This window comes from Cucurbita maxima, unplaced genomic scaffold (assembly GCF_002738345.1).
Source record: "Cucurbita maxima cultivar Rimu unplaced genomic scaffold, Cmax_1.0 Cma_Scf00216, whole genome shotgun sequence".
Lineage (NCBI taxonomy): Eukaryota > Viridiplantae > Streptophyta > Magnoliopsida > Cucurbitales > Cucurbitaceae > Cucurbita > Cucurbita maxima.
In genome coordinates, this window is record NW_019272232.1 from 15340 (window position 1) to 31895 (window position 16556).

Sequence of the window (16556 nt, forward strand, 5' to 3'; positions counted from 1 at the left end):
TATTAAATTGATTTAATACCCATATTTTTTCTATAGCAAATACAAATTATTATTTAATAATCTCTTTAAATTTAAATTTTATTTCTGGTGTAATAATTCCTTGTACACTTTTAAATATTTTTATTTATTTATTTTTTTTTTTTTTGGACAAATTTCCCGTAAAGCCAGGCCAAGGCGACAGAAACGGAGGGCGGGGGGTATTATCGTATTTTAAAGCAACAAGAAGCCTGTTTCTTTTTGAACGACTGTTAGTAATAGTATCTACGAGTAGGCTTCTGTGATTGACATACGTGGCGTTATCTCATTGGCTCATGACGAAACCGAATATTCCGCCGAGTAATCGAAAAATACGGTTGAATTCCTTTTTCACCTCAGGTATTTTCTCTTCGATAAATACCGAAAACTAAACCGCTCCCCAATTAGATTCAGTATATTTTTACAGCGAAAACGAATAGAGAGGGGAAAAGGAAAACTAGAGTGATGAGCGACGCGTTGAAGAGAGACTATCAAGTGAACGAAGAGATCGGCCGGGGAAGATTCGGCACTGTTTTTCGATGTATTTCCAGAGCCTTTGGTGGATTCTATGCTGTTAAATCCATGGACAAAAGGCGAATCTCCGCCGGTGATTCACTCGACGCTGAATGCCTTGTGAACGAGACGAAGATTCTTCATCTCCTTTATCCTCATCCTCACATTCTTGCTCTGCATAATCTCTACGAAGATGAATTTCACCTCCATATAGTTCTCGATCTCTGTTCTTCCGATCTCCATCGGCGAATTAATCTCCAGGTTTTTTCTGAGCCGGAGGCGGCTTTGGTTATGTCGCAACTGATGAGTGCGTTGGCTCATTGCCACCGTCACGGCGTTGCGCACCGTGATATTAAGCCGGACAACATTCTGTTTGACGAGTGGAATTCGTTGAAACTCGCGGATTTCGGATCGGTGGAGATGTTCAAGCTGGGAGAAGAGTCGATGAGCGGAGTCGTTGGAACGCCGTACTACGTGGCGCCTGAAGTGCTGGCTGGAAAAAACTACTGCGAGAAGGTCGATGTGTGGAGCGCCGGTGTGGTTTTGTACGTAATGGTGGCTGGTTTTCCGCCGTTTCAAGGAGAATCGGTTGTTGAGATCTTTCATGCTGTGTTGCGATCGAATTTGAGATTTCCGCCTAGAGTTTTCCACTCTGTATCGCCCATGGCGAAAGACTTGCTTCGAAAAATGCTCTGTAAAGATGTTTTCAGGAGACTCTCCGCCGAACAAGTCCTCAGTAAGTATCTAATTAACGCTTTCAATTGCTCAATGTTTCTCTGAAATTCACGCTTAATTTTTTCTTTCCGTTGTCTGTAATCGTTCTCTTGTGGAAGATAGCAAGATCCTCATTCTTCATTTCGAAAAATTAAACTCTCTTACAGAAACACATTTGCCTTATTGTGCCCTAAAACTGAAATTAATCTCATCCATATATCAGTGTATTCAATTCCAACACATTATTTACAAATCCACGGCTTAGTTTTATTTTAATCAACAGTATTCTTGTTCCTCGTTGTTGTAATTTTTTTATTGGTCTGGTGGAATCAGGGCATCCATGGATAACAGCTTGGGGGGGAAACAGGCCGGCAAAGGAACTAGACTGAAGTTTTGAACAGAGTCGGTACTTTTTTTTTGTTTGTACTTTTCTTTTTTTGTTTTTGGCACGCGCACTGTAAATATGACGGAGCTGCATTCGATCGATAATGCCACACAGTTAGTAGTGTGAAAGAATTTGTATAACCTCTGAAACCTCTCTGTAATTAACGATAAATAATATATACTTTTGCTATTATTCGTGTTTTTTTATTGAGTTGTTGCAACCTAATCATCTCGGCCAATTTCTTGAAGTGCTTCAACCGGAAGAACTTGAACTTTTATACCAATTTTGAATCAATCCTAAAAAGGATAAAAAAATCTTTCTAACTCCACTTGAAATGAACACATAAATGATGGTTGAATCAAGCTTAAACTTATGATTTTTTTTTTTTTTTTTTTGGCCTTGATTGTGTAATAATACTTTTATCACTATCATTTATTTGTTTTTATTTTATTTCTTAATTATTTTCTTATTATTTAACTTAAAAAGTTTCTTTTTTAATAAATAAACTCAAATAATAATTTAAATATATTGTTAGTTCATATTAACAGTTGGTGGGGACTGGGGTCACAAAATTAATTTATTTAATATAATGGTTTATTCATCGCAATTACTATTTGTAATGCCGTTTATGTCGAAGTTCATAATTTATACCCAACATAAAATTCAACATTTAACCTTTTTTATTTTTATTATTATTTGCAATTACCAATTTATTATTATTATTATTTGAAGTTATCTAATTGAGATGAATATCATGAGTTTATAAATAATAAACACTATCTAATCATAGTCATCTGAGAGTTTAGGGTGGTTAAAGTGAAGAGTTTATAAATAATGAACACTATCTCCATTGATATGAATCACTGTTATCGGAGAGTTTAGGCAAACTTAGTTTTGGAGTAACAAGCCCACTTGGGAATACAACAACAGAGCTCCTGATAAGCCCACTGTCCATTGCGTATGGCGAAGAAAGCGATAAACGAATACAAAGCTCTGTTATTTCTTCCACAGCCCACCCAGTGACCTTAGGATTTCGCTTTACACAATACGTATAACATCTAAAAACAGAGTTTTACACACAAAAACCCCAACAACACTCCCTACGCTCAAACAGGCATAGTTCTACGAGATTCAGCCCTCGCCTCTGTTTCCCTTTCAACCTCTTCTCCCGCTTCCCCCGAAATCTCTTCCAAAGACTTCCCCTTCGATTCAGGAACCAACAATGTAAACAACGCCCCCAGACCATTCACCACCCCCAGAATTATCAACGTCTTCTTTACCCCAAACGCCTTCTCCGCCGCCTGGAACCCAAACGCCCCGATGATCGCCCCTGCTTTTCCCGACGCCGCAGATATTCCATGGCAGGTTGATCGAAGCCTCGCTGGGAAAATCTCCGCCGGTACCACGAATGTCGTCGCGTTTGGCCCGAAATTCGCGAAGAAAAACGTGAGAGAATACATCACTACGAACCCAATTCTGTGGTCTGGCAGAGTCCAGTGGTTGTAAGGAATGGCCAATGCGAACATGAACACCGTCATGAACAAAAACCCCATTAATTGAATTGCAAATCGACCCATTATGTCGATCAATGCCACCGTGAACCAATACCCTGGAACTGTGCTGCATAATGCTATGAGAGTCTGTGCTCTGGCGATTTTGAAAACTTCTTCAATGGCGTTCATTGTTTTCGCCGGAGGAAGCCATCCAATGGCGGTGAAGATGTCCTTTTGGAATAGATTTTGACTGTAGAATGCAATGTCCAATAAGAACCAGGTGGAGGTGGTTCCGAGCAAGTGAAGGCCGTGCCGGCGAAGAAAGCTTTTTGAGAACAACCCAAAATCGTTTTTCGATTTGCCTTCCTCGATTTTGTCCTGTTCGGATTCTAATTCCACCTGCAGGACTTTGGACATGTCCGCCGCCGCCTGTTTGGCGTTTTTAGCCACCAAGGCGGTGTAACGGGCGGTTTCCGGCATTTTCATTCGCCAGTAATAAGTGAGGAGAGCTGGGAAAGCTCCAAAAATTACAATGATTCGCCATACGTAATCCGCTTGTGAGACAGTGGAGGCGTTGGGATTTTCCTGGTACGACGGCGCTGGGTATTTGGCGTCGAAAGCGGCGGAGACAATTATAGCCACCACTCCACCAGCCAAAATCCCAAACCCCTGCATCGCAAACACGGCGGCGATGAATGCCCCCCTTGTTCTTTTATTGGCGTATTCCGACATGATTGTGGCGGAAAGTGGGTAATCGCCGCCGATGCCAAACCCGAGCCAGAATCGGAAGAAGCAGAGAGTGGCAACCACCGACGTCGGCGAGCTGCTGAAAGACAGACCGGAAGCAACAGAGCAAATAACCATAAGCATAAGGGTCATGCCGTAGACTCGTTTCCGACCCATTTTGTCACCGAGCCAGCCGAAGAAGAGCTGACCGGAGAGGGTACCGCAGAAGGCAACGCCATTAACGGCGGCGGCGACATTGGAAGGCAATTCACCAGGCTTGTCAGAGCCCTGTTTGTGATAATAAATCCGACCCAGCAATTTGGTGACAAGAGATACGCAGAAGAGATCATAGGCGTCGGTGAAAAAGCCCATTCCGGCGATCACAATGGCCGTGAAATGGTACCATTGCGTCTTGGCTACATCCAACGCGTCCAACACTTTCAGTGGCTCTCCGGCCATGCTTCCAACTGGTTCAAAGCATAAAAAAATGATTTTTTCCCCCAAATTCATAAAATTAAACAAAATCTTAAGCTACATGACATCAAAATTACCCAATAATACAGAAATATATATTATTTTTGGACTACTTACATAAATCAAAACTGGAATATAATTCAATAAAAGAATAAGTGTGGGAGACAGAAGTTAGGGTATACCATACCTAGAGGTGGAACCGCAGTCTCTGAGTTTTCGCCGGAAGATGTGGCTGTGGCGGTGGCGGTGGCGGCGGCGGCGGAGGAGGAGAAGGACGGAAAGAAATGGGGATGGATGAGGGGTATTTAAGAGGGGGGAACAGCGTCCAAGTCACGTGCATGGAATCTTCTCCAGCGAATATTCCCTAGTTTCTACCACTTTTTCTCGCCTGGCGCTTTTTCACACTACGCTTCTCAACTGTTTCTTGTTTTTTTATTTTTCTTATTTTGGAATTTCTTTATTTTATTTTATTTTTTTTGTTTAATTTTTTTAAAAGTAAAATAACTATTATAATTCAACCATCCACTTTTTAACTTTATTACAAAAATAAAATAATTATTCTATAATTTATGCGCATCAAATTTAGTTTCGTGTAAACTTAAATTTCATCGAAATAAAAATTTTACCATATTTTCCCATTACTTTTTCTTATTAATTAAAAAAATAAAATTTATGGTGGTTTTTAGTACCTAAATTTAATTTATTTTTATAAAATTAAAAAATAAATTAATAACTCATTATGAACCCGTGCACATAATTCAAACAAGATACACTGTATTTTCATTAATAGATTCAAATTTAATTAAACTTTATTTGGTAAGAAAATTAAATAAATAACGTACTTCAATCCATCAACAAAATTAGATGGGTCAATATGAGGTTCTTGGGATGATCTCACCATTGCTAGTGGTGGAGACGTTTCATCGATTTAAGGTAATTGGTGTTCCTAGTTCTTCAATAGGATTGGTTCACGGAATTTCTTTCCTTTTATTGCATTTCATTCAAATGGTTTATATGGGAAGTTTCATCTATTTAAGTTATTTCAGTCTATAAAAAAGTGGACTACTCGATTGATAGAAATAGACGGCTTCCTACATTAATTAAGACATTATTATTATTGAGAAAAAAAAGTGGACTACTCGATTGACTTATCTTTATAATTTGTTAGTCCATTTGATGGGACGTTTTTAAATTGAATTAATGCATATGAGATTTTTTTTCTTTCTACAATTTACATTTAATTATGGAAAAAACTAAGGATAAAATTTAAAGCAGAAAATATCTTACTTAAAATTTTAAATTAAAATCTATTATAAATCTAAACTTAATAATAATTACTAAAAATATTTTTTTATACAAGAAATGACTTTATATTTAATTAAATAAATTAATTGCATGTGCGTTGAAACTGGATAAGGTTATCAACGTCACAACTTGATTTTTTTTTTTAAATAATAATAATAATTAATTCAAATTAGTACTTTATTTTTAACATAAATTTAAATTATTAGTTAATTCAATGAATCATCCCTTACGTTCAATTATTAGTCAAACCCCATGATATTTAATTAATAATAATTATTCTATTCATGGAATAAAAATTAAAAAATAAAATATTCTAAACCTAATGCCTTGTAATTTTTAAATAACTATAAACCCAAATAATTGATACTTGTAATTTGAAGTTGTATAAAGAAATGGTGCAAATTCAAACTTCTCAACTATGACTTTATGAACAAATATTTCGTAAATAAATAAAATATTAAATAGCGAGAATATATAATAATGTTTATTATCAAATAAAAGTGGTCGAACACAACACAAATTGTGTATGGCTTATTTTTGATATTTTTGTGGTAACGGTGGAAGTTTGAACATTTTCAAACAATTTGGCGTTTATTTTGGATCATCTATAACCATGACATGACATGACATCTTTATTTTAAAATATTTGTTAGACGAACACGACTCTCCACAATGGTATGATATTGTCCACTTTGAGCATTTTGCTTTGAGGATTCTCAAAAGGCCTCATCATTTTCTAAATTAGCCGATGTGAGACTTTCATCATCCAAAAAGATTGACTTTGGTGTGGTGTGCAGTGACACGACAGTCACGGATAAATACCTTTTTAGAATATTATTATAGAATATTATGGAAAAAATTGGAAGTTTAGGAGAATCTTTTTAAGATAATAATATTTTATTAATTTAGAAGGAGAGGGATGAAATAAAAGTCAAAGAGTGGAAAATGGAGTTGCCAGCTGTTAGGGTGTTCTACAAACTTTTCATCCCCATCTCCATCCTCACGATGGGCATGTAATAGTCAATGTCTTTAAAAGTCTACTCTCCTGTTGTCACTTTTTTTTAATTTGAAAAATCACCATTTAATAAAAAATAATAATTATTTAATATATAAAAGAGTACTTTCACGCTATATATTATATAAAATCAGGTTACACTTTTTTGTCTTTTTCTCTACATGCTAACAACGAAGTGTTCGTTGTTTGTTGTTTATAACTACATTTGTATTAATCAATATATTTTTTCTAATAAAGATTCAATTACTAAATTATTTTATACACTAATTCTGATATTTTTGCTTTTAACTTTTCCGTATTTAAAAGAAAAAAACAAGAAAGAACTTTGGAGAAAGTTGTCCTTTTTTTTTTTTTATTATTTCTTCTAAATTAGGCGTGTACATAGGATAAGTCAGGTTGAAGAAGTTTTTTAGTTCGGGTTGGTTGGATGAGTAATCTAACCCAACCCAACCCAACCCGAATTCAATTCACAGCCCAACCCTCTATTTTTGGATTGGATTCAGGTTGTTTAGAAAAAGAACTCCAATGTTGAAGCACTTGAGGTGAAACTAAGCAACTAGGAGACGACAAATGTTCGCTGAACTGAGACGAGAACTCAAGAACTAAATACTGACTCCAAGGGTGAGATTGAGGCAAGATGAGACCGAAGGTAACTAGTAGTTCAACCCTATACTCTGAGCTCTCAAACCCGAGGCAATTCGGTATCGTGTGTGGGAACTAAAGCTCCACTTGTAAGAACTCAAGAGGAACAATTGATTCAGGATCCCAAATAAGGAAGAAGTTTGATGGGTAGATGATATGAGAAGATAAAGTAAGACTAATACCCAAAAACAAAGGAAAAGATGATTCTTTGAGAAAATTAGCTGAAACAAACTTTGGGAGCTACTACAATTATCCAAGAAATATATATATATATATATATATATATATATATATCATCTTCATGTTGGGCCAAGCCGACTCAAGAACTGTCGTGAGATTCATAAACATGCTCTCTAAAGTGTCAATGAGCACAAAGCATAATGTTTGTTACATCAAGGAAGAAACCTGTATCAGATGACGCAGTTCGGTAAGAACATGGTATGAGTTTCATCCGATTCCTCCCAGAAACGACTGCAAAGACAAATATTAAACACTTTTTTTAAGCTTCTTGACGTGATTTTCGAACAATTTAGTTCCCATCTCGGAGTGAACTTACCTCGACTTTAGGTGAACTGCCCTACCGTCCCAACGACATGCTGCCGAAGCCAAACCTCGACTTCTTATCGGCTGGTTTTAGTATTTGGAACGAACACATTAAATTTTCATCCACGCGCATCATTGCACCAGCATTATCAAACTCTCCACAGTAATTTGGAGCAGAAAATATTGTTACAAGTTTTCGATTTGCGAAAAACTCGTACCCGTCCTCCACGACCTGCATGCATATTGAAATAGTGTAAGTGTCTGCATTGTGTAGGTCCATGATGTTATCAGAGATATGATCCCACCTGGTGAGCTCTACAAATCAAATCAAGATCATGCTTTCGAAGAAACTCTATAACTCGATCCACTCCCCTGGTGAGCTCTACAAATCAAATCAAGATCATGCTTTCGAAGAAACTCTATAACTCGATCCACTCCAAACGTGTAAGAAACCCCTCGTTCATTCGGTCCCCAGCCTCGTGTTTCTTGACTTGGATCAGACCAGAGAAGATCACAAACTAATCCTTTGTCGGGAACATCAGTAGGCCGCTTTAAGTTCCTAATCTGATCCAACGTGTCTAGGTGAGGAGACAGTCCACCATGCATACAGAGTATCCTTTCATCAATCAGAGCAGCCATAGGCAAGCAATTGAAACAGTCTGTGAATATCTTCCAGAGTTTAACGTTGAATCTCCGTTTACATTCGTCGTAAAATCCGTAGATACGGTTGACAGATGCACATTCATGGTTGCCCCTCAAAAGAAAGAAGTTTTCAGGATATTTTATTTTATATGCAAGGAGAAGGCACATGGTTTCTAAGCTCTGCTTTCCACGATCTACATAGTCCCCCAAGAACAAGTAGTTCGAATGAGGGGGTAATCCACCATATTCAAGAAGCCTTAGAAGATCAGTATACTGGCCATGGATGTCTCCTGAATGCCATTGAAAACTAAATTTCAGTCATACATACAGAATAAACAGCTCAAAACAACTAAATATTGAATTGAAAAACACTCCCACCATAGATCATTACATGACCCACATTTCTAGTGCCCTGAGTCTACCCATCTAACTAGAACTTCAGTGATACAATTTTTAAAGTTAGAAATCACAGACCTCCACAATCCACAATGGTATGATATGTCCACTTTAAGCACAAGCTCTCATGGCTTGACTTTTGGTTTTCCAAAAGGCTTCATACCAATAAAGATGTATTCCTTACTTATAAACCTATAGAGCCTCCTCTAAAACCTTAATCGAGGCTCCTTACTTATAAACCTATGGAGCTCTTGAACAACCTCCCCTTAATCGAGGCTCAACTCCTTTCTCTAGAGTCTTCAAACAAAGTACACCCTTTGTTCAACACTTGAATCGCTTTTGACTACACCTTCAAGGCTAGCAACTTCATTGTTTCGACACTTAAGGATTCGATTAGCATGACTAAATTAAGGGCATAGCTCCGATACCATGTTAAGAATCACGAACCTCCACAATGGTATGATATTGTCCACTTGGAGAATAAGCTCTCGTGGCTTTGCTCTTGCTCTCATTTTAATCAAACAAGGAAGAGCATTCCTTCCTTTTCAACATGAAGCAACCAACTAAACTACTTATCTTCAATAAGCTCAGTCTCAAATGGTTAAGCAAGTCAATCCCAGTTTCAAATAAACTTAAATTGATGAATGAAACTATGTTGAAGCCCTTGAGAGCTATACAATAAGTAATGGGCATGTACGATCAGAGTTCTCAATCGAAATATACTTTTCAAACAGTCATAGTATAGCCGCAAGCAGTGTACTCTAATCCCAACAACAAAACCCAAACAAATCAATAGAGAAAGGGAAAAGGAGAAACCGCAGATATAGACAGGAGCTTCAATTTCCAAAAGATTTGGTTGCCTTAAGAAGATATTCCTGGAGACCATGCATAACTGAGTAATTTCCGTCTCAGAAAGCGGCGCCTGCTTCCCCGATTTGCTCCCGGTTTCAAGCAACCTGCTAATTATTCTATTAAGGGTAGCAGATTCCATCCTATGGTGTGGTTCCTCCTTTGATTCAAGAAAAAAACAAACAATCTTTCAGGACGAACAAGATAGCAGTAGTAAAAGGAAAAAGAAAAGGCAGAAAGAATAAAGACAACGTACTTCTTCAATCTTCAGTTTCTGGTTCCGCTCCTAGTCTGATTTGGAAAACTAGCATGACGAGAATTGAAATTGCGGGAGAGATTCAGGGTTCTTGAAAACGGAAGGAAAAAGAAAACGAACTAAGGCTTTATGTTTCTTTTTCCTTTTGCCCATTTGGATTCACACTTGGAGAGATGAAAAGAATGGTGGCAGATCGATGGGGAAAAAGGAAGAATATATTCGATTGGAAGAAGATTGAGTGGAATTCGGAGCAAACCCTAATGCAGAAAAAGGAATTAAAGAACGAAGGGTAATGAAGAAGCTTTGTAAAGTGAGGTTCTGAGTTGGTACACGCGGACCCCATACACCATACAACTTCTGAACCACTCTTCCACCGCCGATCATGACGACGGTGGAGCGTTTCCATTTTCTGCACGCAGCGTCGTACACGGCGGCCGGGAAAATGATCATGAGTCATGATGACGGTGAAGCACTCTCTCTAAGCCATGATAATAAAATTCGTTTTCATAACAATCAGCCCAGAGTATTTGGGCCTGGGCCCAGAAAAATATGAAATTAATATTTTTTTTTTAAAATGTGTTGAATAAAAGTGGAAAATAAGGCGCGTGATAAATATGAAATAAATCCCAAGTGGAATAATAAATGATAAAAATGGAAGAAGAGTTTGACTTTGACCCTTGACCAGTCAATAACCACGTGATTGAATTGGACGGTTCCCATTTTTCCAATTCAGACAAAACCTTATCCTTTCTCTTGTTCCTTGTTGGGATGTTTTTTTTAGGTGAAACAATTTGTTCCTTTCATATATTCTAGAAGCTCAATTTTTTTTTTTTTTTTTTTAACTGAATCCTTAATTTAATTGATTATTTTTATTATTCTTACTTTTATTTAGACAATTAAAATAATTATATATTTAAATTTTTTATTGTTTTTAGAAATAGAAGGTAAAAAAATCGGATGGGAAAAAAGGGAAAAGGAGTGAGTGAAGTGACACGTGGAATGCGAAAACTAGGGAGAAGCAATTAATTAAAAAAAAAAAAAAACAAACAATTCAGAATCAGCACGCAATATCATCACTCAAAATCATCCCATGTCACAATTATCTCTTTAATTATATTTAAATTAAAGTCAATTACAGGTAGCTATAAAGCTTACACCAATCTCAAGTCGAACCAAGCTCGAACCTTCCTTAAAACTTTGAGTTCATATCCCATTTTGCTAAGAACTTTAATTGTTTTATACAATTGTTAAGCTTGACCCATCGAGAAAGTCGACATTCTTTGAGCAACATTCCTTTAATAATTGTATATTTGAATTGAGGATAAGATAAAAGAAGGTAAAAGCAAAAAAGAATAACATTAATAATGTGATCATCTTCTCTTAATTCCTGTCTGCTAAAACAGGGGAGGGAGGGAAAACAATATTAACAGCTAATTAAGAGATCCCCTGATGAGATTATGGTGGATTAGAGAGAGAAATTAAGAATAATAATTTGGATTTAGCAACAACAAGGGCTGCCACTTTGAGAACACCCCAGAAGCTCTTCCAAATACTCTGTTCCTAAATCCTCCAAAACCACCATGTTTTGGATCCTTACATCTCTCTCTTTCTTCTTTTTGCTTATGCCATTCCTTCTCACCGAGTGTTTTCTTTTCAAAGCAATCACCGGCGACCCGCCGTCCTCGGCGAGACCATAACCATCGCCGCTGCAGTTCATTTCCTTCAGAGATTCCCTAACTCTGTCCACGGGGAAATTGAGAATCGCCGCGGCTCCTCTCATCGCAAAGGCGGCTTGATCGTAGGCCAAAGCGGCGGCTTCCGCACTGTCGAAAGTTCCCAACCATACCCTTATGCCATGTCTGGTGGAATCTCTAATTTCGGCGGCGAATTTCCCCCATGGACGCCGGCGAACTCCCCTGTAAGACCTCTCCTTCTTTGGGCTCTCTTCGCCCACGGAATCCACCTCCTCCTCCTTAACTCGCACCGCCCCAATTCCCTTCTCGGACGAATCCTGCCTCCCCTCCGAGATCAGCTCATAGAGAAGCATTTCCTCGGAATCATTCTCATTAAAAGGAAGAAAATTATGATCCAAATTGATGAAGGAAGATTCCGGCGAATCAAACGAGGATTCCGATGAGAAATCGGACGCCGGCGAGAAGAATCCAGAGTAATCCATCTAATTAAGCAAGATCAAAGAAGAAGAAGTTGCTCTGTTTTGGCAGTCGTTTGGGCGAGGAAAATTTGATTCTATAATTGCCGGTATATATACCGAATATTCAAGTAAAGGGAATGAATAAGGGTAAAAAGGGAAGAGAGGAGTAGAGTTGAGGGTAAAATGGTAAAATCGGATACGAAGTGTTTCACATTTAATCGGTTTACAATGTTTTCGTCGTTGAGAAAGGAGCAGATTAATTGAACACATGCGTGAATTAAGGACATAGCCGCCGTATCAGATGGAGGGAAGTGTTGCTGACATCAGCATTGTATTTCCAGGGGTTTTGTCGGATAGTAATGGGACCAGTTCATGTCTTTCGTACACGTGTCCATCACACGTGACCGATACGACACTTTTTTTGTCTTTATTACGTGGACGCCTCCAATTAATTACCACTCTGCCATTTTTCTCTCTTTGTTTGAAAACGGTTTCGGTTTTTATTCCCTGTTTTTGTTTAGTGCGTATAATATAATAATACTTTATAAATATTTATTTCAAATTAATTATCTTTTAGTATTTAATTAATAATAGCTAATTATTTGTCCAAACGCTTCCCTTTTTTTTAAATCGAATAATAATAATTAATTTCATTATTTGAACGCTACTTCCAAGAAATTGCGAGATGAATGAAGAATTGTCGGAATTTAAAAATTATTTATTCTACAAATTAATTACTAAAATCACTATCCAATAACCCAAATAAAACAAAAAGATGCGATTTTTTTTAATTATATATATATATATATATATATATATATATTAATGGGAGGGAAAAAATAATGATTTTGAAAGGCCCAGTCCAGATACAGATCCCCTTGATTTACTAATAATTTTTAAAGTAAAAATAAAATAAAATTTAATGTAAAAAAAATAAAAACGACAATTCTGGCGCTGAATTGAATTTCAGGAGATCTCTCCGAAAGAATGGATAGTAGAATGGGATTGTGTTCGGTTAGAAAACGACAATTCTGATTTCCTCTTCTCAACTTTAGGATGGGACGACATGTAGTCCAGCCATGAAGCTTCCTCGGAAGCCTTTTGTATTTTTTTTTTAAATAATTTTATTATTCCTGTCCTTGTCAGCGTGCAAAGGACACGTCGGTTTTCACGAAAGTAAATATCATAATCTATTTTATTAAATTAATTAGTAAATGACCATTTTACCCCCAGCCACCCCGAATTGGAAGTAAGAGTGAAAACAGACGGCTAAAAATGATCGGATTATTCCCAATTCCGGTGTGCAAGGGTAGAAGGGACAGAGATTGATGGCTGGTTTTTTTGTCTTTTCAGCTTGTCAGAGTCAAGCAGTCTTAGTTTGACAAGTCCGACATTGAATTTTGGGACAATACTAGCCACTAACTGCTAACTCCTACAAACGACGTGTAGTTTTTGATTGCCTCAACTAAACAATATTTTATTCATATGAAGATCTTAAAAGATTGGGGGTAAAAAGGTAATTTCACGACAAGAAAAAAAAAACAATATTAATAATAATAAAACCTACACTTTTGGGTGGGAATATAAAAACATTACCATGAATTAAAAATATTTATTTATTTTAATTATAAAAAATCTTAGGTGACATATTTTATTATCTTCCATTAAAGAATTAAAAGTGAATTTGTTTCCCTTGATTTGAGACATAATGAGAGAGAGGAAAATCTTTTAAATTTATTTGACTTTCAACTATCAATTTTATATTTAAATTTCTTCTATTTAAAATAATAAAAAATAAATAAAACAATTTTTATTTATTATTATTATATTTTAGGGAGTTAATTAATTCAATTCAACTTAAAAGACTTTAATTTTATCTATTCAAATTATTATTTTAGAAATTTCAAAGCGTCGTGCTCTACTACGAAGCTTCCAGTGAAGATTACGTGGAAAATAATAATAATAATAAATAAATAAATAAATAAATATTGAAATTAAACATAAAAAAGGAAACTGCAATGATATTTCTGCTCCCTCCTACAATGGAGCATTAAATTCCAAATTTATCCCTACTCTTTCTAGAAACTATAAAATTTAGCTTTTTTTTTTTTTTCAATATTAATTAAGATTTATTTATAGATGACATCACGTAGTTACAGATATTTCATACGGTAAACTAAATAGGAAACCAAGTTTCATTCCCAATTTAAAAAAAAAAACATCGAATTTAATTTATTTTTTTACTTAAGACTGACGAGAGCATAATTAACGTTTTGTTTTGCGAGAGAATAGTCAATATCTTGATCTTTCAAAGATCGATGTCTCCTTTTCGTAATAATCCTTTAGGTTGAACTACGTGCTCGTTTTGCCAAAAGAACGAAAAGTGGACTATAGACTTTTTTAAAAAATTAAAGGGATTTAAAAATATATATATAAATCCATTTACAGAATCTTTTTACAAAAGCGAGCCACCAAGACCTATAATTTATATAATTTAGTTATTTATCAACGAGAAGAGAAAAAAAAAGTAATTATAGAATAATTTTAAACATTTAAATTAAAATCACTATAACATTTTAACAAAAATAAAAAAAAATAATAAATTAGTTTTTTTTTAGACAATTTAGTGTAGGAAAAAGAAGAAGACAAAAGTTGAAAAAGATTAAAAAAAAAAAATTGTTTTATTTATTTTTTTTTTTCGGTAAAAAGAAAGAAAAAAGGTCTAAAAAGATGGGCCATGAGTTTGAGTGAGACAGGGGGAGATACATTGCATGTGGTTGATTATCTTTTAGCATCATTTTCTCACATTTTAATTTTATTTAATTTATGACCCCCAACCAATGGGTCCAACGTGGATTTATTAATTATGGGATTTTAATTTTACTTCAAGGTGTGGAAAAATATGAGATTCCCTCGGTTATTGTTCTTGTGGGCCCTCCAATTATTAGATAAACAATCTATTTAAATTGATTTCCACGTAGATTTTTAGAATAATTCTATAATAAATTGTTTTAATTTAAAATAATTTTCCGGAATTGAATTACCACAATTTTGTAAAATAAGTAATTTCATGAATGGATAAAATTATTTTAAGTCTGGATGATAATAATTTGTTGGGTTTTCTTTTTACTTTTTTAAATTAGAAATATTGTAGATGATAAAGAAGAATATTTTTGTAATTATTATTATTATTATTTTAGTTTTAAACACTACGAAAATGACGTGGAAAAAAAAGTGACAAGGACAAGAATTATGTGCATGCAAATACAATATTGGTCGAAAGGAGCCAAGAAGAAAACCCAATGACATGGCGGCGCAGAGCAATTTACTATTTTACCCTGGGCGATTGTGCTGGTAGGATCAGCCACGTCATTTTCCATATTAACAAGAAAATTATTAGTTTTTTTAATCTAAAAAAATATTTTTAAATGTGACCAAATTATTTAATCATTAAATTTATATTTTTTTTTATTTCCTGCCTACCAAATCCTCATTTAAAATTTTTTAATATACAAATTTAATAAAAAAAATGAAAATTTTAATATCATATCTAATAAATCAATTAATATTTTTAAAAACATTTAAATATATGAATGAATATTACATACACGACAAAAAAAATTTGGAGATCTTTTAGATTATTTAGAATTCGAAGTATTTAATATAAATTTGAAAATATTATTAAATATTTTTTTGGAATATAAGGACAAAATAGGTAAACAGAAAATATTTACGAAATTGGAATTGGGCTAAAACGGTTGGGCAACAAGTTGACCTCGTGTGAGATCACTGATATCAATCCCAATGGGCCCTCTCAATAAAAATGGAAAGCCCAATGGGCCATAGACTTAGGATTTTGAGCCCATGCCACCAAATGGGCTTAATGATAACCAATTCAAATTTTTATTTTTTTATTTTTTTTTATCAAATTAGATGCTTCCAATTTTTCTAAGACTTTAGAAATAAGAAAAAATGGACAAGTCAACCATCACTCACGTCACATTTGGAAGGGTAGTTTTGTCGATGCATTCAGGTACCAAAGGTTGTCGGGGCTTACACCCCGACCTAAAAAAAAAGGCTTTCATAGGTGTCCTTTCTTTCTTCATTGCCACTGGACTCGCGGTTGGATTTCTCGGGGCTCCGTAGGAGAAGAGAGAAGGTCGGGGAAAATTATGTTGCCACGTGGAACTTTAGATCGTGATAATTATAGCAAGAGTTGAAGAAGATTCTAATGGGTGACGAGAAAAGGTGGAAGCTTATAATAATATAATATAAGGCGCAGATGCATGAATGGGCAGTCATCACTGACTGACTTGGTCACCAAAATGGGTGATTCAAGTGAGCTATAAAGCACTTGTTTTTGGCGTTGACCACCACTTTCAGACCGACTCAGTCTTCATTTTGACCAATCATTTGTAATCCTTTCTATGACTCCT

At 35.5% G+C, this 16556-nt stretch overlaps 4 protein-coding genes across 6 annotated transcripts; 1 reads left to right on the plus strand and 3 right to left on the minus strand.

Annotated features, from left to right (window-relative positions):
• Positions 1 to 217: 217 nt before the first annotated feature.
• LOC111474015 (phosphoenolpyruvate carboxylase kinase 2-like) lies at positions 218 to 1776 on the plus strand. The gene is made up of 3 exons (XM_023119283.1): positions 218 to 375; positions 443 to 1264; positions 1576 to 1776. Exons 1-3 carry the CDS (start codon positions 312 to 314, stop codon positions 1629 to 1631), a joined length of 942 nt encoding a protein of 313 aa, XP_022975051.1. The 5' UTR covers positions 218 to 311; the 3' UTR covers positions 1632 to 1776.
• Positions 1777 to 2539: 763 nt separating this feature from the next.
• On the minus strand, positions 2540 to 4596 carry LOC111474014 (probable inorganic phosphate transporter 1-7). Its single transcript, XM_023119282.1, has 2 exons — positions 4508 to 4596; positions 2540 to 4313 (listed from the first exon to the last, which is right to left on the minus strand). The coding sequence occupies exon 2, from the start codon at positions 4303 to 4305 to the stop codon at positions 2734 to 2736; it is 1572 nt and encodes a 523-aa protein (XP_022975050.1). The 5' UTR covers positions 4306 to 4313; positions 4508 to 4596; the 3' UTR covers positions 2540 to 2733.
• A 272-nt stretch (positions 4597 to 4868) lies between these two features.
• On the minus strand, positions 4869 to 10418 carry LOC111474016 (serine/threonine-protein phosphatase PP1-like). Of its 3 annotated transcripts, XR_002715838.1 has the most exons (6): positions 9969 to 10418; positions 9680 to 9872; positions 8131 to 8757; positions 7839 to 8057; positions 7629 to 7753; positions 4869 to 4880 (listed from the first exon to the last, which is right to left on the minus strand). XR_002715838.1 is itself a non-coding variant. In XM_023119284.1 (4 exons), the coding sequence occupies exons 2-4, from the start codon at positions 9852 to 9854 to the stop codon at positions 8113 to 8115; spliced, it is 753 nt and encodes a 250-aa protein (XP_022975052.1). In that variant the 5' UTR covers positions 9855 to 9872; positions 9969 to 10418; the 3' UTR covers positions 8090 to 8112. The 3 variants fall into 3 exon arrangements, 1 of the variants encoding a protein (XP_022975052.1); XR_002715837.1 differs by lacking the exon at positions 4869 to 4880 and having other exon boundaries at positions 7587 to 7753; XM_023119284.1 differs by lacking the exons at positions 4869 to 4880; positions 7629 to 7753; positions 7839 to 8057 and adding an exon at positions 8090 to 8130 and having other exon boundaries at positions 8198 to 8757.
• An 840-nt stretch (positions 10419 to 11258) lies between these two features.
• Positions 11259 to 12212, minus strand: LOC111474018 (ethylene-responsive transcription factor 1B-like). The gene has a single exon (XM_023119285.1). It carries the CDS (start codon positions 12142 to 12144, stop codon positions 11467 to 11469), a length of 678 nt encoding a protein of 225 aa, XP_022975053.1. The 5' UTR covers positions 12145 to 12212; the 3' UTR covers positions 11259 to 11466.
• Positions 12213 to 16556: the final 4344 nt, after the last annotated feature.